This window comes from Neolamprologus multifasciatus, chromosome 3 (genome assembly GCF_963576455.1).
Source record: "Neolamprologus multifasciatus chromosome 3, fNeoMul1.2, whole genome shotgun sequence".
Classification (NCBI taxonomy): domain Eukaryota; kingdom Metazoa; phylum Chordata; class Actinopteri; order Cichliformes; family Cichlidae; genus Neolamprologus; species Neolamprologus multifasciatus.
The window spans coordinates 36112456-36132085 of NC_140441.1; the positions used below are offsets into that span (position 1 = coordinate 36112456).

Here is a 19630-nt window from a genome sequence, read left to right on the forward strand (position 1 = left end):
TCGGGATGTAACTAGAACATAATTTGAATGTTCAGTATAGAGAAGTGTGCAGTTGTTCAGTGAAAAAGCAAGTGAAGTAACCCTTCACTTGCTTTTTACAACAAATTAAAAACAGAAGTGAAATGAGTAGCAGAGGCCAGCTTTCGTTATCTATCACGCTGATCTCGGGGTGCAGCGGTGTGCAGGAACCTGTTGCTAAGGTTGCATTGCTATTCAACTTATCTGAGAAGGACGGCAAAAGAAAGGAAACCATCAAGTGTTTGTTTGATCACATTATAGTGTCCAGCATTTTTGTCATGATAACTGTCTGATTCTGATTCTCTGACCCTAAGACATTCTTCAAATTCTCCACTTATTCACTCAGTGTTTTGTATATAATACCCTATGTATGAATGACTGCAGACAGCTGTTGAAAAATTTCAAATATTATAAGATGCTGGTGTCTAAAATATCTGGACTAAGATCATGGGCACCTCAACGTTTATATTTTCTAGATGAGTAAATATTACAGTTGATATATACACAATAAAGTTTTGTGCACATAAATGCATTTATAACATTCTGTGGCTGAACTGTATCCCCTTGCAAAAGAGAGTTTGAACTGCACCTGTAACTGTGATAATATATAATTATGTGTTGATGCATGCTCAATCATCCAGGTAAGTACAGTGGCTTGCAAAAGTATTTGGCCCCCTTGAACTTTTCCACATTTTGCAACATTACAGCCACAAACATGAATCAATGAAATCCTTGCCCATTCTTCTTTGCAAAACAGCTCTAGCTCAGTCAGATTAGATGGACAGCGTTTGTGAACAGCAGTTTTCAGATCTTGCCACAGATTCTCGATTGGATTTAGATCTGGACTTTGACTGGGCCATTCTAACACATGGATATGTTTTGTTTTAAACCACTCCATTGTTGCCCTGCCTTTATGTTTGAGGTCGTTGTCCTGCTGGAAGGTGAACCTCCGCCCCAGTCTCAAGTCTTTTGCAGACTCCAAGAGGTTTTCTTCCCAGATTGCCCTGTATTTGGCTCCATTCATCTTCCCATCAACTCTGACCAGCTTCCCTGTCCCTGCTGAAGAGAAGCACCCCCAGAGCATGATGCTGCCACCACCATATTTGACAGTGGGGATGGTGTGTTCAGAGTGATGTGCAGTGTTAGTTTTCCACCACACATAGCGTTTTGCATTTTGGCCACAAAGTTCGATTTTGGTCTCGTCTGACCAGAGCACCTTCTTCCACATGTTTGCTGTGTCCCCCACATGGCTTGTGGCAAACTGCAAATGGGACGTCTTATGGTTTTCTGTTAACAACTTTCTTCTTGCCACTCTTCCATAAAGGCCAACTCTGTGCAGTGCACGACTAATAGTTTTCCTATGGACAGATTCCCCCACCTGAGCTGTAGATCTCTGCAGCTCGTCCAGAGTCACCATGGGCCTCTTGGCTGCATTTCTGATCAGCGCTCTCCTTGTTCGGCCTGTGAGTTTAGGTGGACGGCCTTGTCTTGGTAGGTTTACAGTTGTGCCATACTCCTTCCATTTCTGAATGATTGCTTGAACAGTGCTCCGTGGGATGTTCAAGGCTTGGGAAATCTTTTTGTAGCCTAAGCCTGCTTTAAATTTCTCAATAACTATCCCTGACCTGTCTGGTGTGTTCTTTGGACTTCATGGTGTTGTTGCTCCCAATATTCTCTTAGACAACCTCTGAGGCCGTCACAGAGCAGCTGTATTTGTATTGACATTAGATTACACACAGATGCACATTTAGTCATTAGCACTCATCAGGCAACTGACTGCACTCAGACCAAAGGGGGCTGAATAATTACGCACACCCCACTTTGCAGTTATTTATTTGTAAAAAATGTTTGGAGTCATGTATGATTTCCGTTCCACTTCTCACGTGTACACCACTTTGTATCGGTCTTTCACGTGGAATTCCAATAAAACTGATTCATGTTTGTGGCTGTAATGTGACAAAATGTGGGAAATTTCAAGGGGGCCGAATACTTTTGCAAGCCACTGTATTTCCCTGGGGGTCAGTTCCTTGATAATTTCTTGATTATGCAAATTTTCATAAACACTGATCAACAAAAACTGATCAAAGACTATAAGTACCATTCAGAGAGAGTTGGGAAATGGCTGCAAAACCTCACAGCCCATTGTTCATTCAGTGGGCTAGGTTCAGTTATTATGCAAATGTAAGATTGATGAAACCTGCAGTCAGCTGAGACTGAGGAAGCCACTTAGAATCGCGTCTATGACTGTACACAATCCCACCAAACCATCATCATCATCAAGGGCTCATTTCTGATGGAGATGAGACAGAGGTAGAGAACTTGTCCCACTGGTGCTCAGAAACAACCTGATGCCAAACGTCCTTAAAACAAAAGAACTCATGGACTCCTGAATCATGGACTTCAGGAGGCACAGACAGGTCTACTCCCCTCTAATTATAAATGAACAATAGGCGGAATGTGTTTCCACCTTTAGGTTTCTGGGCATCCACATCTTTGCTGATCTCACCTGGACCCACAACACCGTAACCCTGCTAAGAAAGGCCCAGCAGCAGCTACACTTCCTCCATGTCTGGATCAGAAGGTGCTGCTGTCCTTATAGTGCTCCTCAGTGGAGGGCTTGTGTCAGAGTAAATTGTTAAATGTTGTCATTGTTGTACTTAAATTTTCCCCTATGCTTGCATATGGTGAACAATTAAAGTTAAGTCGTATACGGGTGTGGGGAGATGACCTTTGGATAACTAGGAAATGTGGTTAAACAGTTGTAAGCATATGTTGTGTGGCAGGAAGTCATGTGCACACACACGCTCTCACACATGCATACACATGCATACACACACATACAGGGTCCGACACACCACAGGGGTTGTTACAATGGGTGGTACCTGTGTAAACTGTACTGTATAATAAAAAGGAAGGCTGTTTATTTGAAGTTAGCTAGGAAACAGGTGTGGAGCGTTCAGCTCCAAGAGCCTGGGTTCCGACCAGCCTTCCCTTGCTAGCAAGTGAAAAACTGGTTCCGTCGTTGTCTTGCTTTCTTCATGAGTGAGGAGTCTCTGAACCATAGCTGGACTGGCCATCGGGCATACTGGGCATTTGCCCGGTGGGCCGATGGTGATTTTTCGTTTTTATGGGCCGATGGGTTTTGTCTTTTTTTCTTCTTTTTTTTTCTTTTTTTTCCGTAACGGTATAAACACTGAAAGGTGGTGGATTGGCCAGATGCTGGGAGATGTGTAAAAATAACTCAGTTGTTTGGTGGTGGCTATTGCGGAGCTTCCACAGATTCAGTAACATTAGGAAGTGGTGGAGGCCAGCAGATGCAACATGCTGGCAGGTGGATGACGGAAAGGCAGGAGGAGCAGAGACCTGAGGCGGTGAACTGAACTTCAGGTAAGAAGTTATGACCTGCAGTCTATCCGGGTCAGACATAAACCAAGTTTAGGTGGAGTTTATTTTCGTTATGCTGACTTTTTACAGTCAGTTACAATAACTCGTACTAGCTAGCATGACGGAGTTTATATACTGCTGGGCGGGTGCTATGATATTATTGATGTTGAACTTGTTTTATCTTATTTTATTTATAAGGTTAGTTATTAGAGTTTCCAACCGTCCTGTAAAAAATGGAATCGTCTCGTATTCAGAGAAAATATTGTGCGTTTGGTATTGAGGTGAAAAGGAACACAGTTTGTCACGGACACAAAGCTGGAGTTATTCTGTGTCTTTGCTGCACAGCTGCCTCTTCTTCTCTCATTCTCCCCCCCTCTCTCTACTTCAATCATGAAACTGATCAATGATCAGCTGATCGGCTTTTCTCTCTTGTTTGTTTATTTCCCACTTTGCGCCAGAACGGGAAACCGGCGGATGTCGCATTAAGCAACAGCAGCATGTTTAAGCTTGATTAGCTAGAATTTATTTAATATTACTTTCTAGTATCAGCTGATGTTTGTTGGAGCCACAGCTGTAAAAGCTGCTGGTCATGATATCGGTTTGGTTATCTGGTGAGAGGGAAACATGAAGATGAAACCAGGAGATGTCCTTACTGAATCATCAGAGCTGAACAGGTGATGGAGAAACAGGTTTACCTTTTAGGTGACATGAATGAGTTGAAGGGAAGTTATGAACTGTTTCTGAGAGACAAATAACACCAGGATCCTTTTCTAAGTAGCTGACAGCTGGTAACTGTGCAGGGGCGGGTCTAGCAAAGTTTTGCCAGGGGGGCCAGGTAGGGCATTAACAGGGAAAGGGGGGCACAAATAAATACTTTCTTATTCTCATTTAAAATGTCTCACTTTTAACAAATAATTATCTGAATCTTACAACAAACATTTTCTTCGGATGTAAAATGTATAGAAATCCATTATTGTACATTTTTTTAGGGTCCCATCATAATTTCTTCAGAAGTAGCTAAGTACTGTATATGATGCCAGTATTTTCCCCACATTTTCTAGATACTGTACCAGTACTGTGTGTAAAATGCCATCAAAAAGTCAATTAAGTTTTATTCTTTCTCACCTGTCTTTCTGTCTCCTTTCACTTATTAAAGGTTGCCATGTTAGAAAAAATATTTTGCTCTGCCATGCTGTTTATTGATGTGGCAAATGAATGGTTTATGAAAATGTATCTCAATCTGTCATCAGTAATCAGTAATGATCATGTCTCACCTCTAGTCTCCTCTGTCTTAATTTCAGGTTTTCACCATGTGTTGTAGATAGTTCAGGAGGTTAACTCGACCAAGCAGTCTACTTTCGGGCACTGTTTAGAATACCAGAATAGGGAGGATGATGTAGGTTTAAGTTTATTAGACTAATACATATGTACCAACAAGACAGTGTACATCACTGTGACAACAGCGTTTGTTTTCATTCAAAGGCTTTATGGTTTTTCCTATAATACCATGGTGGGCCGGTCACCAGTCAAAATGCCCGGGCTGATTTTTTGTTCCAGTCCAGCCCTGCTCTGAACTAGCGGGCCTGCTGAAAGCACAAACCCAACAGCTTGCTCTTCTACTACCTGGGTTTTTGGTACACAGGGGCCACAAGGAGAACAGGAAGGCTACACAAAGTGTAATTAACATTGCCCAAAAAAATTACTTACTGTCTCCTCCTATCTCAGGAAAACCAGTGCTGTCACAGGTGACCCCTTACACCCCAATCACCCCCCCTCCCCCCCGATCCTACCCTTGCCCACTCACCTCACCAATCTGTGCCACAGTCTGACTAACCCCCATTACTCAATAACTTGTACTACTTCCAAACACTTTGTTCTCCAATGTATCTTTCTCTTGATTATATATACATTTCTCCTGTTTGTTATTTATTCCTGCTGTCTATTTATATTTTATTCCTACACAGTTGGCGTGGAGCACCCATAATTTAGTTGACATGTACAATAAAAGCGCTATTCTATTCTATTTTATTCTATTCTATTCTATTCTTTATTAGAGAAACTGCATTTGCAGACAACAGGGGAATTAAAATCAAACAATCAAGATGTAATTACAGTGCAGTCTTTCACCTTTGATTCAAAGTTTGACTAAAGTATTGCATCAAGTGTTTAGAAATTAGAGACATTTTAATATACAGTTTTCCATTTTCAGGGGTTCACAGTTGATAAGAATTGACTGACAAGCTGTTCGATGGCAAAAGTGAGGCCTGTGACCTTATTACCATTATTAAGTTTCACTTTGTCAAATTCATTTGAGTCCCTTCAGATCAATGTTTAATGAAGCACCTCATGAGGAAGCTGTACAGTTTTCACCCAAGACTTCTGCATTCACACAGTGCACTGCGGTCAGTATCATGAACTGATACCCTCCCACCACACAGACAGGAGGCCCTAAAGTATCAAGGCCATAAGACTGATCAACTCCATTGCTCACTGATAACCCAGTTGTTCTGATGCGCTGCACTGCTTTTGTTTGGTTTTATTTTATTTACTATGCTTCTACTATGCTACTATGCTTTGTATTTAAGCACACTGATCTGTTTTTTGTGTGTTTTTTTAAATGCTGTCACTGTGCTGCTATAATTTTAAAATGCTGCTCCAGTTTAAATGTTTCAATATGCTGCACTATAGTTGTTTTATGTTGGTGACAGGCAGTTTATTTTATTGTTTATTATTTATCTTAATTTTCATGAGGATAATGGAACCATGATCCTATTTCAAAACTCTGAAACTTCTGTAAAGAGACAAACCACTGAATTACCTTTATTTTAAATACACTTTCCACATGCCAGTAAAATGATATAGTAGAAAAACTCATACCATTCCACATCATCAGAGCATCAATAAAAAGCAACAAAAAAGCATTAGCTACCGAAATACTGCTGCTGCTGACTGTCACTCCAGCCCTCAGGTAGTGTGATAGTCAGGTGACGTATCAAGGAAACCAGCAGTGTGCTGCCTAAGCATTAGGACAGCAAGGATACATCCGTGTGACCGTGTGACAGTTTAGTACAAGTAACAAGAAACCATACATGACAGACACTTTTGACTGAGTCCATAAACTCCAGGAAAGTCCACCAGACAACAAAGTGTTGCTGAGGTCACAGGTCAAGGCACCATAGGGCTGTTTGTCACTGGACACCTACAAGCAACCTTATTGAAAACACAGGAGTTTTCCCCCTGCTGGGCATTAGAAGTACTGCAAGTTTATCCACTTCTGCAGAAGCTTCACCTCTCTGATCCTGAAGCTACCATGTTTACCGATAGACTTCGACAAGCAACCTTATTGAAGCCACAGGAGTTTCCCCCTGCTGGGCATTAGAAGTAATGCATTTTAGCCACTCCCGCATTAGCATGACCGCTCTGTTTATATATACAATATATATATACAATCTGTGATTTTTCCACCTGGGTTAAATCTCACTGGATGACTCTCTGGTGGCCAGTGGGGAGGCACGTGTGCTCAGCAGGGTTTTCTTCTCTCTTGAGAGCTTGTTGTATTTTCTGCCAGAAGACTCCAGTGTGCTGAACAGCCTGTGGCCAACTCAGGTAGCTGCGCTTCTTCACCAGACTCCTAATTTGGAAGTACGGAGACAGCTGCTTGGCTGGTATGTCCTCCAGAAACACCATGATCAACACATCCTTGTGCTCATCAAACAGACGGAAGCTAAAGACACCACACACAGATTAATCAATGTAGAAACTGGTGACATCATTACATGTAAGGACAAAGAGTTGGTAACCATACCTGGCCATCTGGATTTCTTTGGAGCACCACTCACTTTGCAGATAATGCTGGCTGATCACACAGATAGTCTTTCTGCTACAATAGATGGCCTCTGTAATGTTTTCGACGATGGGCTTACCTGTAAAAACAAAAATCTGACACATCAAACATGTCAGCATTGTGTTCTAAAATGACACACGTAAGTTACATAAAATTTAGCTTTGTACAAGTTAAAAGATTTCAAAGGTATTCTCACTTCTGAGAATAGTGGGGTCTAAAGTAGGGCTTAAATTCCTTGGTTGTACAAAAAAGCAAAAAACTATTTTTTAAGTCACTGAGGCGTACACTGATGCTGAATCAAATTCCAGCTAATTAGAATCTATAATTTTCTTTTGTGAAATTCTTAAGTCTATACTTTGTTAATTGGGCAGCTACATATATTTGTATTGGATTGGAACAGTTGACAAGCTCAACGGAGAACAGTGGAGATGGATGATTGTCTCTGGCTAAACATTTTTAAAGTCTGTCTAAAAGTGCCCAATTTACTAATGGCAGCTGCTAACAGATTCTACAGTATTCAACTTTTATGTTTGCCGAAATCTAATTCTAATTTCTTACAGGCCTGTAAGTGCATAATACATCTTTGGTGCTTTTCTCTTTTCAATGCAGTAAAAAAAATCAATGAAAGTAATTTCATGTTTATAGATTTTAAATATGGAAGAAACTTAGATGTTTTCAATTTAGTTAAAGCTTTGGTTCTTTCAGAGTAAACTTTCATTTTCCCAGATGTAGGATGCTTTGACAGTTGAGTAGCACATCTATATACTACTTTTTGAGGTTTAAAGATCAGTTTGTAGCGTTTCTCTAAATGGTCAGTCTTTTAGATCTAGCATTCAAACTGCGGTTTGTGAGTCACATGTCATTGGTATTTTTGTTTTGACACTATAGACGCTGTTTATATTTTTGCAGTGCTGTCAAAGAGAAAAAAAGATACTGTGGTGTCAAAACTTGATCTTTTTCAGTACCACTGAAAAGCGGAACAACAAGAAACAATTGTATTTATAGGAAAGAAGACAGAGTTTGTGTGCTAGCTTCATTAAAAGTAGAAAAACAGACGCTAATGAAAAGCATCTATACCTGGTTCAAAGTCTCTGTGGTGCAGACAGAGTTTCCAGCCCTGTTGACCCTCCAGCTCTGGAAGCAACTCTCCACAGACCCAAGCTTCATCATGAACATTGTAGGAGACAAAGGCATCGTAGCTGTGAGGAATACCTTTCTTCCTCCTCTTATTATCATAGAGAAAGGCCAGGAAGAGGTAATAGGTATATGTGAGGTGTGACCTCAGGAAGTGGTAGATGAAGGATGCGAGGAGAGTAAGCGCAACTAGACTAGAGCTAAAAAGGAAGCAGAGCAAGGCAGCATCTATCCAACAGGAGTCAAAACCAAAGTCAAGGAATTTGTTTCCGCGTTGGCTGACAGGAAACGCGCAAGTGTACTGATGTGCATTAACAACCTGTGTCTGTTTGCTGCCTTGAATCCACTGGATAAGACCGTAATTAGAACATTCACATGTTAAAAGGTTAGCAGACAGATCCAGATATTTCATGGTTAAAAGGGATTGGATAACTGTTTCACTAATTACAAACAATTCATTGTTACTGACGTTTAGCCATCTGAGTGCCGACAGTTTGGCCTCTGCTAGAAAATCCAAAGACCTGAGTTTATTGTTGGAGAGGTCAAGTATCATCAGGTTTGGAATTGGCAAGAACACGTCAGATGTTAAAACTGAAAGCTCGCTGTAAGTAATTGTGAGATGTTTCAGTTGCGGTGTGTGTTTAAATGTGTCTGGATGCAAAGAGCCCATGAAGTATGCCTCTGTTATTAAGTACTCTAAAGAAGTCAGACCACTGAGAACATCTTTTGAAATATCGTAATATCCTCTATGAACCTTGATATGAAGCTTCTTCAGTTTGGGTAAATTTGAGAAAGGCCTATCCCTTTGTTCAGAGCTGTTATGTGGCAGGCTAGAGACAACATTTAAGATCAGAGTGTTTAAGTTTGGCAGCCCACTGAAATGCTCATAAAAATAAATATCACCTTGCATAAGAAGGAACTGGAGGTTATAGAGTCCCTTTAACCCTCCTTCATCAACACTGTTACACATGCGTACATCTAAATTCAAATAACGAAGGGAAGACAGATTACTGAAGACTCCTTGAAAGAGATTTATCAGCTCATTGTTTTTCAAATACAAAAAGTCCAGTGTCTGTAATTTAAATTTAAAAGAATAATCGAATGATGAAATCTTATTGTTTTCAAGATTTAGGATTTTCAAATTGTTTAAATTTTGAAAAACACAGTCAGAGACATAGGATATTTGATTGTGGCTCAGATCGAGTATTGTTAGGCTTGTTAAATTCCAGAAGTAAGGACAGTGAAGTTCACTGATGTAATTGATGCTAAGGTCATAGACTTCCAATGTGGAAAGTCCTTGGACGGCCACTGGCAGTTCGGACAGTTCATTATTTTGTAATATCAGGCTTCTGAGCTGTGTCATTGACTGGAGTGCATTATCAGCCATGCTGTTTATATTGTTAAATGATAAGTTGAGGTTAGTTAGGTGAGAACAAGACTGCAGCATGTTCTCCTTTAAGGTGTAAATCTCACTACTGCTTACATTCAGAGTTCTAAGAGAAGGAATTTGGCAGGCGACATCAATGAGACCGGGTCGATTTTTTGTCCCAGTCCAGCCCTGCTCTGAACTAGCGGGCCTGCTGAAATCAAAGACCCAACAGCTTGCTCTCCCACTGCCTGGGTTTTTGGTACACAGGGGCCACAAGGAGAACAGGAAGGCTACACAAAGTGTAATTAACATTGCCCAAAAAAATTACTGACTGCCCTCTGCCACCCATGGAGGTCATCCGCAGATCCTCCTATCTCAGGAAAAACAGTGCTGTCACAGGTGACCCCTTACACCCCTTACACCCCCCCCCCCCCGATCCTACCCCTTCCCACTCACCTCACCAATCTGTGCCACAGTCTGACTAACCCCCATAACTCAACAACTTGTACTACTTCCAAACACTTTGTTCTCCAATGTATCTTTCTCTTGATTATATATACATTTCTCCTGTTTGTTATTTATTCCTGCTGTCTATTTATATTTTATTCCTACACAGTTGGCGTGGAGCACCCATAATTCCATAATTTAGTTGTACATGTGCAATAAAAGTGCTATTCTATTCTATTCTATTCTATTCTATTTTATTCTATTCTATTCTATTCTATTCTATTCTATTCTATTCTATTCTATCCTTTATTAGGGAAACTGCATTTGCAGACAACAGGGGAATTAAAATCAAACAATCAAGGTGTAAATACAGTGCAGTCTTTCACCTTTGATTCAAAGTTTGACTAAAGTATTGCATTACGTGTTTAGAAATTAGAGACATTTTAATATACAGTTTTCCATTTTCAGGGGTTCACAGTTGATAAGAATTGACTGACAAGCTGTTCGATGGCAAAAGTGAGGCCTGTGACCTTATTACCATTATTACGTTTCACTTTGTCAAATTCATTTGAGTCCCTTCAGATCAATGTTTAATGAAGCACTTCATGAGGAAGCTGTACAGTTTGCACCCAAGACTTCTGCATTCACACAGTGCACTGCGGTCAGTATCATGAACTGATACCCTCCCACCACACAGACAGGAGGCTCTAAAGTATCAAGGCCATAAGACTGATCAACTCCATTGCTCACTGATAACCCAGTTGTTCTGATGCGCTGCACTGCTTTTGTTTGGTTTTATTTTATTTACTATGCTTCTACTATGCTACTATGCTTTGTATTTAAGCACACTGATCTGTTTTTTGTGTGTTTTTTTAAATGCTGTCACTGTGCTGCTATAATTTTAAAATGCTGCTCCAGTTTAAATGTTTCAATATGCTGCACTATAGTTGTTTTATGTTGGTGACAGGCAGTTTATTTTATTGTTTATTATTTATCTTAATTTTCATGAGGATAATGGAACCATGATCCTATTTCAAAACTCTGAAACTTCTGTAAAGAGACAAACCACTGAATTACCTTTATTTTAAATACACTTTCCACATGCCAGTAAAATGATATAGTAGAAAAACTCATACCATTCCACATCATCAGAGCATCAATAAAAAGCAACAAAAAAGCATTAGCTACCGAAATACTGCTGCTGCTGACTGTCACTCCAGCCCTCAGGTAGTGTGATAGTCAGGTGACGTATCAAGGAAACCAGCAGTGTGCTGCCTAAGCATTAGGACAGCAAGGATACATCCGTGTGACCGTGTGACAGTTTAGTACAAGTAACAAGAAACCATACATGACAGACACTTTTGACTGAGTCCATAAACTCCAGGAAAGTCCACCAGACAACAAAGTGTTGCTGAGGTCACAGGTCAAGGCACCATAGGGCTGTTTGTCACTGGACACCTACAAGCAACCTTATTGAAAACACAGGAGTTTTCCCCCTGCTGGGCATTAGAAGTACTGCAAGTTTATCCACTTCTGCAGAAGCTTCACCTCTCTGATCCTGAAGCTACCATGTTTACCCATAGACTTCGACAAGCAACCTTATTGAAGCCACAGGAGTTTCCCCCTGCTGGGCATTAGAAGTAATGCATTTTAGCCACTCCCGCATTAGCATGACCGCTCTGTTTATATATACAATATATATATACAATCTGTGATTTTTCCACCTGGGTTAAATCTCACTGGATGACTCTCTGGTGGCCAGTGAGGAGGCACGTGTGCTCAGCAGGGTTTTCTTCTCTCTTGAGAGCTTGTTGTATTTTCTGCCAGAAGACTCCAGTGTGCTGAACAGCCTGTGGCCAACTCAGGTAGCTGCGCTTCTTCACCAGACTCCTAATTTGGAAGTACGGAGACAGCTGCTTGGCTGGTATGTCCTCCAGAAACACCATGATCAACACATCCTTGTGCTCATCAAACAGACGGAAGCTAAAGACACCACACACAGATTAATCAATGTAGAAACTGGTGACATCATTACATGTAAGGACAAAGAGTTGGTAACCATACCTGGCCATCTGGATTTCTTTGGAGCACCACTCACTTTGCAGATAATGCTGGCTGATCACACAGATAGTCTTTCTGCTGCTATAGATGGCCTCTGTAATGTTTTCGACGATGGGCTTACCTGTAAAAACAAAAATCTGACACATCAAACATGTCAGCATTGTGTTCTAAAATGACACACGTAAGTTACATAAAATTTAGCTTTGTACAAGTTAAAAGATTTCAAAGGTATTCTCACTTCTGAGAATAGTGGGGTCTAAAGTAGGGCTTAAATTCCTTGGTTGTACTTTTTTTTTTTTTAGCAATGGCGAGTAAGCAAAAAACTATTTTTTAAGTCACTGAGGCGTACACTGATGCTGAATCAAATTCCAGCTAATGAGAATCTATAATTTTCTTTTGTGAAATTCTTAAGTCTATACTTTGTTAATTGGGCAGCTACATATATTTGTATTGGATTGGAACAGTTGACAAGCTCAACGGAGAACAGTGGAGATGGATGATTGTCTCTGGCTAAACATTTTTAAAGTCTGTCTAAAAGTGCCCAATTTACTAATGGCAGCTGCTAACAGATTCTACAGTATTCAACTTTTATGTTTGCTGAAATCTAATTTAGTGAAGATTTTCTTACAGGCCTGTAAGTGCATAATACATCTTTGGTGCTTTTCTCTTTTCAATGCAGTAAAAAAAATCAATGAAAGTAATTTCATGTTCATACATTTTAAATATGGAAGAAACTTAGATGTTTTCAATTTAGTTAAAGCTTTGGTTCTTCCAGAGTAAACTTTCATTTTCCCAGATGTAGGATGCTTTGACAGTTGAGTAGCACAGCTATATACTACTTTTTGAGGTTTAAAGATCAGTTTGTAGCGTTTCTCTAAATGGTCAGTCTTTTAGATCTAGCATTCAAACTGCGGTTTGTGAGTCACATGTCATTGGTATTTTTGTTTTGACACTATAGACGCTGTTTATATTTTTGCAGTGCTGTCAAAGAGAAAAAAAGATACTGTGGTGTCAAAACTTGATCTTTTTCAGTACCACTGAAAAGCAGAACAACAAGAAACAGTTGTATTTATAGGAAAGAAGACAGAGTTTGTGCGCTAGCTTCATTAAAAGTAGAAAAACAGAGGCTAATGAAAAGCATCTATACCTGGTTCAAAGTCTCTGTGGTGCAGACAGAGTTTCCAGCCCTGTTGACCCTCCAGCTCTGGAAGCAACTCTCCACAGACCCAAGCTTCATCATGAACATTGTAGGAGACAAAGGCATCGTAGCTGTGAGGAATACCTTTCTTCCTCCTCTTATTATCATAGAGAAAGGCCAGGAAGAGGTAATAGGTATATGTGAGGTGTGACCTCAGGAAGTGGTAGATGAAGGATGCGAGGAGAGTAAGCATAACTAGACTAGAGCTAAAAAGGAAGCAGAGCAATGCAGCATCTATCCAACAGGAGTCAAAACCAAAGTCCAGGAATTTGTTTCCCCTTTGGCTGACAGGAAATGAGCAAGTGTACTGATGTGCATTAACAACCTGTGTCTGTTTGCTGCTTTGAATCCACTGGATAAGACCGTAATTAGAACATTCACATGTTAAAAGGTTAGCAGACAGATCCAGATATTTCATGGTTAAAAGGGATTGGATAACTGTTTCACTGATTACAAACAATTCATTGTCACTGACGTTTAGCCATCTGAGTGCCGACAGTTTGGCCTCTGCTAGAAAATGCAAAGACCTGAGTTTATTGTTGGAGAGGTCAAGTATCATCAGGTTTGGAATTGGCAAGAACACGTTAGATGTTAAAACTGAAAGCTCGCTGTAAGTAATTGTGAGATGTTTCAGTTGCGGTGTGTGTTTAAATGTATCTGGATGCAAAGAGCCCATGAAGTATGCCTCTGTTATTAAGTACTCTAAAGAAGTCAGACCACTGAGAACATCTTTTGAAATATCGTAATATCCTCTATGAACCTTGATATGAAGCTTCTTCAGTTTGGGTAAATCTGAGAAAGGCCTATCCCTTTGTTCAGAGCTGTTATGTGGCAGGCTAGAGACAACATTTAAGATCAGAGTGCTTAAGTTTGGCAGCCCACTGAAATGCTCATAAAAATAAATATCACCTTGCATAAGAAGGAACTGGAGGTTATAGAGTCCCTTTAACCCTCCTTCCTCAACATTGTTACACATGCGTACATCTAAATTCAAATAACGAAGGGAAGACAGATTACTGAAGACTCCTTGAAAGAGATTTATCAGCTCATTGTTTTTCAAATACAAAAAGTCCAGTGTCTGTAATTTAAATTTAAAAGAATAATCGAATGATGAAATCTTATTGTTTTCAAGATTTAGGATTTTCAAATTGTTTAAATTTTGAAAAACACAGTCAAAGACATAGGATATTTGATTGTGGCTCAGATCGAGTATTGTTAGGCTTGTTAAATTCCAGAAGTAAGGACAGTAAAGTTCACTGATGTAATTGATGCTAAGGTCATAGACTTCCAATGTGGAAAGTCCTTGGACGGCCACTGGCAGTTCGGACAGTTCATTATTTTGTAATATCAGGCTTCTGAGCTGTGTCATTGACTGGAGTGCATTATCAGCCATGCTGTTTATATTGTTAAATGATAAGTTGAGGTTAGTTAGGTGAGAACAAGACTGCAGCATGTTCTCCTTTAAGGTGTAAATCTCACTACTGCTTACATTCAGAGTTCTAAGAGAAGGAATTTGGCAGGCGACATCAATGAGACCATCATCTATCCACTTTTGTATGTTATCCATCTGAAGCTCTTGAAGTGAGTAAGCAGTCTGCAGAATCGCTCTGTACACTTCAAAGCTATGAGAAGTTCCACTCATTTGCAGTCTCGTCAGGCTCTTTAAAAAAGTCTTGTTTGACACTTCCCACTCAATATCCTTGGACCAGCCTCGCAAGTCCAGAGACTGCAGATGAGGAAAAATGTCTCTTGTAATTCTGAACTTCTTCACTGAATCCAAACTTAGAGTGAGTAGGTTTGAGGTATTTACATGGAGGTCATCTGACTGAAACGAAGTAAAGTTGTTGTGAGTAATAATCAAATGTTGTAAAGTTGGAAGTTTAACAATGTAATCAATATCTGAAATTTGATGCAGATAATTATAGCTCAAATCTACTGAGTGTACGCTGACCAGGGGCTGAAAGGCCACAGGGGAGATAAATGAGATCTGGTTCCAGTCCAGAGACAGTGTCTCTAACTTGGAAAGACCCTGAAACATGTTTTCTGTCAGTTTTGCGAGCCTATTTATACTCAAGATGAGAACCTTTAACTCTACCAAGTCTGCAAAAGCTTCATCATCAATTTTTGAAATCCAATTTTTTTCCAAATTTAGAACTTCAAGCTTGAATAAACCTTCCAAATTCATCCTGGTAATATTTGAAATGTAGTTTGACTTGAGATTTAGCAATGCTGCATTTTTGGGAATGTCATCTGGAATAGCAGTGAGGTAACGCTCTGTGCAAGTGACTAACACATGAGATTTTTCTGTATAGATAATTGTGCAGTTTTTTAGTGAAAAAGCAAGTAAATGTTCACAATGAAAGAAACACAAAAGAAGTGAGAAAAGCAGCAGAGGCCAAACTCCTGTAGCTAGCATGTTGATCTTGGGAAGCAGTACTGTTTCCACTTAGAGATGGGATATTCTGTTGTTCAATACACCTGAGTCGGGCAGGATAAAAGAATAAAATTGAAGGTATTAGTCTGATTACATTACCATGTCATCGTTTTAGCACAGAATAAAACAACGTGAGATTTGCTGCAAATAGTGATGAAAAATTTGTGATTTTGATTTGTTGTTCCAGTAAACCTCTGAGACACACCTCTAATCGGTATGTCTCAGAGGTTTACTGGAACAACAAATCAGAATAGTGAACTACTGGAATCCTACTATACATTTAACTTCAGTGAAAGCTTCATCTAATCCAGAAGGTTACATGAAGAGGCTACAAATCGAAACCCACCTAGACTAACATCAAAACAACTAGTAGCTCAGTGATACGCAAGTAACTGCTATCACAGCTAGAGAAGGATGAAGTAGAACACAAATGCTATGGCAAGGTGGAGCCAGGATTTAAAATCAGGAGTGAGATATAATTATCTCCACACTTCAATGTCAGGTGGCAAGCCCCATAAACAACTGGTATGTTGACCTGAAAGAGAAGATTATGGCTAAGTTGGCTAAACCTGGACCCTCTGTGCTTATTACCAAGATTACGTGAATTACCCTGTAAATGTCTACTAGCAGATGTGAATGCAGCATTACCGTTAGTGAAACCAACTAGCTGGTCTATGCCACAGCTACAGTGATCCCTGCTATGCTTGACTAATAACAGCCATGAAGAACAGCAAGACTAGAGGCCAACATCAAGGCAGCACAGAGGGAAGTTAGACAGATTTCAGAATTGCAGAAAGGTCAATCCATCCATCCTTCCACCCAGTCTCCTCTGGTTGTCTTTATCATCATCACAGGGGGTGCTGGATCTTGTCCTAGCTATCATAGGGTAAAACGCGGGGTATACCCTGAACAGGTTGTCATGGCCTTTTATGTTCCAAACACCAAAAAAGTCCAAGAAAAGGCCATGGGTGGCAATGGAAGGTTTGTTTTAGAACGCACTTCTGACTTCATTGTTTAAAATTATATGGCGTTTATTTCGTGGAAAATTATAAACAAAAATCAACCAAATAACTTCTTACAACTTAAAATTAAATGAAAGTTAACTTAATTTGCTTTCACAACTTCAAAAAGTGGTCAAATTTTTTTTTAAACCCTCCCGTCGTCCCATTTGACACTTGGCAAACAAAAAACCTCGTTACCACACCCCTCCAGGGTGCTCTTAATCCCTTGATTAATGCGAGGGTCCATATGCTAATAAACCAACCACTTTCCAAAAACTGTTCCAAAAATTCATTACAAATTTACATAACAAAACTAGGTCAGCATATTCCTACAACTTTAAAGAAAAAACAAAAATTAGTAAAAATTAGATTTATAAGCATTCAACAAAAATGGCCACATTTCTTCCTGTTAAAAGGGAGTTTTTCCCCTTCCCACTGTCACCAAGTGCTTGCTCTTCAGGGCTTGTCTGAAAGTTGGGGTTGTATTATGTATTATTGTCTTGTGCTTTACTTATAAAGCACCTTGAGGTGCTTTATAAGTAAACAACCATTGTTGTAATTTGACAGCATATAAATAAAACTGAATCGAATCAAATTCAAAGGGTAAATCTCTGAGATGATTCGCTGTGGGAGAATCGGTATGTTTGATTTGGCACAGATTTTGCATTACATGTTCTTCCTGACACAACATCTATCTGGGCCTAAGAACATCATTATGAGTCAACAGCATTATAACTTGACTTTCCCTTGAATTGTACAAATTTTGATTTATTTTTTCAAAACCAATCATCTATAGCTTTCTTATAAAAAAGCATTTTCTTGGCCATTGACATCAATATTACTCTCAAAAAAACCAAAGAGCAAACAACATATAAATGCAACATAGATAATAAAAATAAATATAAGACAGTTCAGTGTGCTAGGTTTCCATCATTACAAAATCTAGTTCTGAGAAAAACCTTGATACTGCTTAACTGATATTGATTTTAGATTTTTGTGTGTTTTAATGTCAGCTACATCTCAACAGCTTTAAAGCAAAATAACAGATTTTTTTATTTAATGTGACCACATTTGTGTCATATATTTTTTCTCCAGTAAACGCAAATAATATTGTTAGGGTTTATAAACAGAGTCTTACCTCTTTCATAAGTTTTTCCTTGAGACATGAAAATGGCCTGAACTCAGAGTGGATGCGCTGCAAGTGCTATTAATCTGAGGAAGACAACAGTGGAAATTGTCTTTTTTTCCCGTCTGACTAATGGGGAAGTTGGACTGTTAAATCAGAAAAGGTTTTAGCTCTCACTGCTGTGTCGTATCATTTCCTGTTTCTATTATGATGCTGATGTTTTGTGTAGGCTGTTTAATTAAAAACCTTTTAGATAAAGACTTATTTCCTTGTGTAATCTTCACTGTTTTTGTCCAAAACACAATCTCTGTTGCATCACCTGACTCTTGCTTGCAACAAAAAGGAGTTTACACAACGAAGATATGAACAATATAAAGATATGATTATTTATTAAAGTTTATTTACAAAAGGTGGAAACAGAAATGTCAGTAAGTCAGGGGTGAAATGAGGACAATTGACAGCGCTACCCATGAGTCACATGAAGTTAAAATGTGCTTATCAGTGCACCAGTGAAAACTCAGTTCCTATTTACACCAACTGTACTACTCACCAACATCCCTAGAAATAATTTGGTAGTTATGAAGCATATTTAAGAGAATGGAACATGGAAACACCAGGAATTGCTTAAACTAAAAAAAAGACATACTATGATGAACATAAAGTTCTAGAAAGAGCGTCAGCCATCACATTTTCCGAAGCCTTCAGGTGTCAGATGTGCATATGGTAAGGCTGTAAAAATACGAGCCATGTTATCAAGCTCTTAGTTGGATTCTTATGCCACGAGAGGACTCTACCACTACCCAAATATACTTCAAAATGTTTCAAAGCCAGAATTGAAGCATGAGTTTCCTTTTCCAAAACTGGCAGGAATAAAACTTGTGGGAGAAGTAGCTCAATACCTGCTGCATCCTGATGCAACAATACTGCCCCAGCATCCACTTTGCTAGCGTCTACCTTCAGTTGGAAAGAATCTCTGAGATGGGGTCTCTCAAGCCTTGGAGCAGAGGCAAGGATAGCCTTGACATCCTCAAAGATTGTCTGAATGTGATCTGACCATTGGAACATAACCTTGGGACTTAAGGAGTCACTTAGAGGAGCAACCACTGCAGAGAAATTCTCACAAAACCCACAATAATAAGTTCTTTCTCAGTAGTGGGAGAATTGAAGTGATCAGTAGCGTCCACTTTAGCTCTTACTGGATGTACCTGGCCCTGTCCAGCCACCTTACCCAAGTAAGTCAAAGTGGCCTTAGCAAACTCACACTTGGCAAGGTTCGCTGTAAGATTTTACATGCAATCAAGGAATGCACAGATGGACTTAAGATGATCTTGCCAGGTGTTGCGATATATACCACTATATTATCTAAAAACACAGCCCACCCTTCCACACCAGAAACCACAAAACTCATTAGGTGCTTGAGTGAGGGAAGACACATAGCATACAGGCTTCACCCTTAACCAACACAACAGGCCTAGGCTAAGTGTGTACCTTCTTCACTCACAATTTGTTTATACACCACATTGTATTTACCCACATAGCAAAATTGGTATGGCCTGGATCTGGCCCACACAATGTGCTTACACGTGGCCAACATACCGCAAAGAATGACGGCCC

General features: G+C 39.7%; 1 protein-coding gene across 1 annotated transcript; it reads right to left on the reverse strand.

Annotated features, from left to right (window-relative positions):
* Window positions 1-5904: 5904 nt before the first annotated feature.
* On the reverse strand, window positions 5905-18344 carry LOC146522892 (uncharacterized). The gene is made up of 6 exons (XM_085154169.1): window positions 13405-18344; window positions 12261-12378; window positions 11935-12179; window positions 8324-10069; window positions 7208-7325; window positions 5905-7126 (listed from the first exon to the last, which is right to left on the reverse strand). Exons 1-6 carry the CDS (start codon window positions 15869-15871, stop codon window positions 6880-6882), a joined length of 4941 nt encoding a protein of 1646 aa, XP_085010295.1. The 5' UTR covers window positions 15872-18344; the 3' UTR covers window positions 5905-6879.
* Window positions 18345-19630: the final 1286 nt, after the last annotated feature.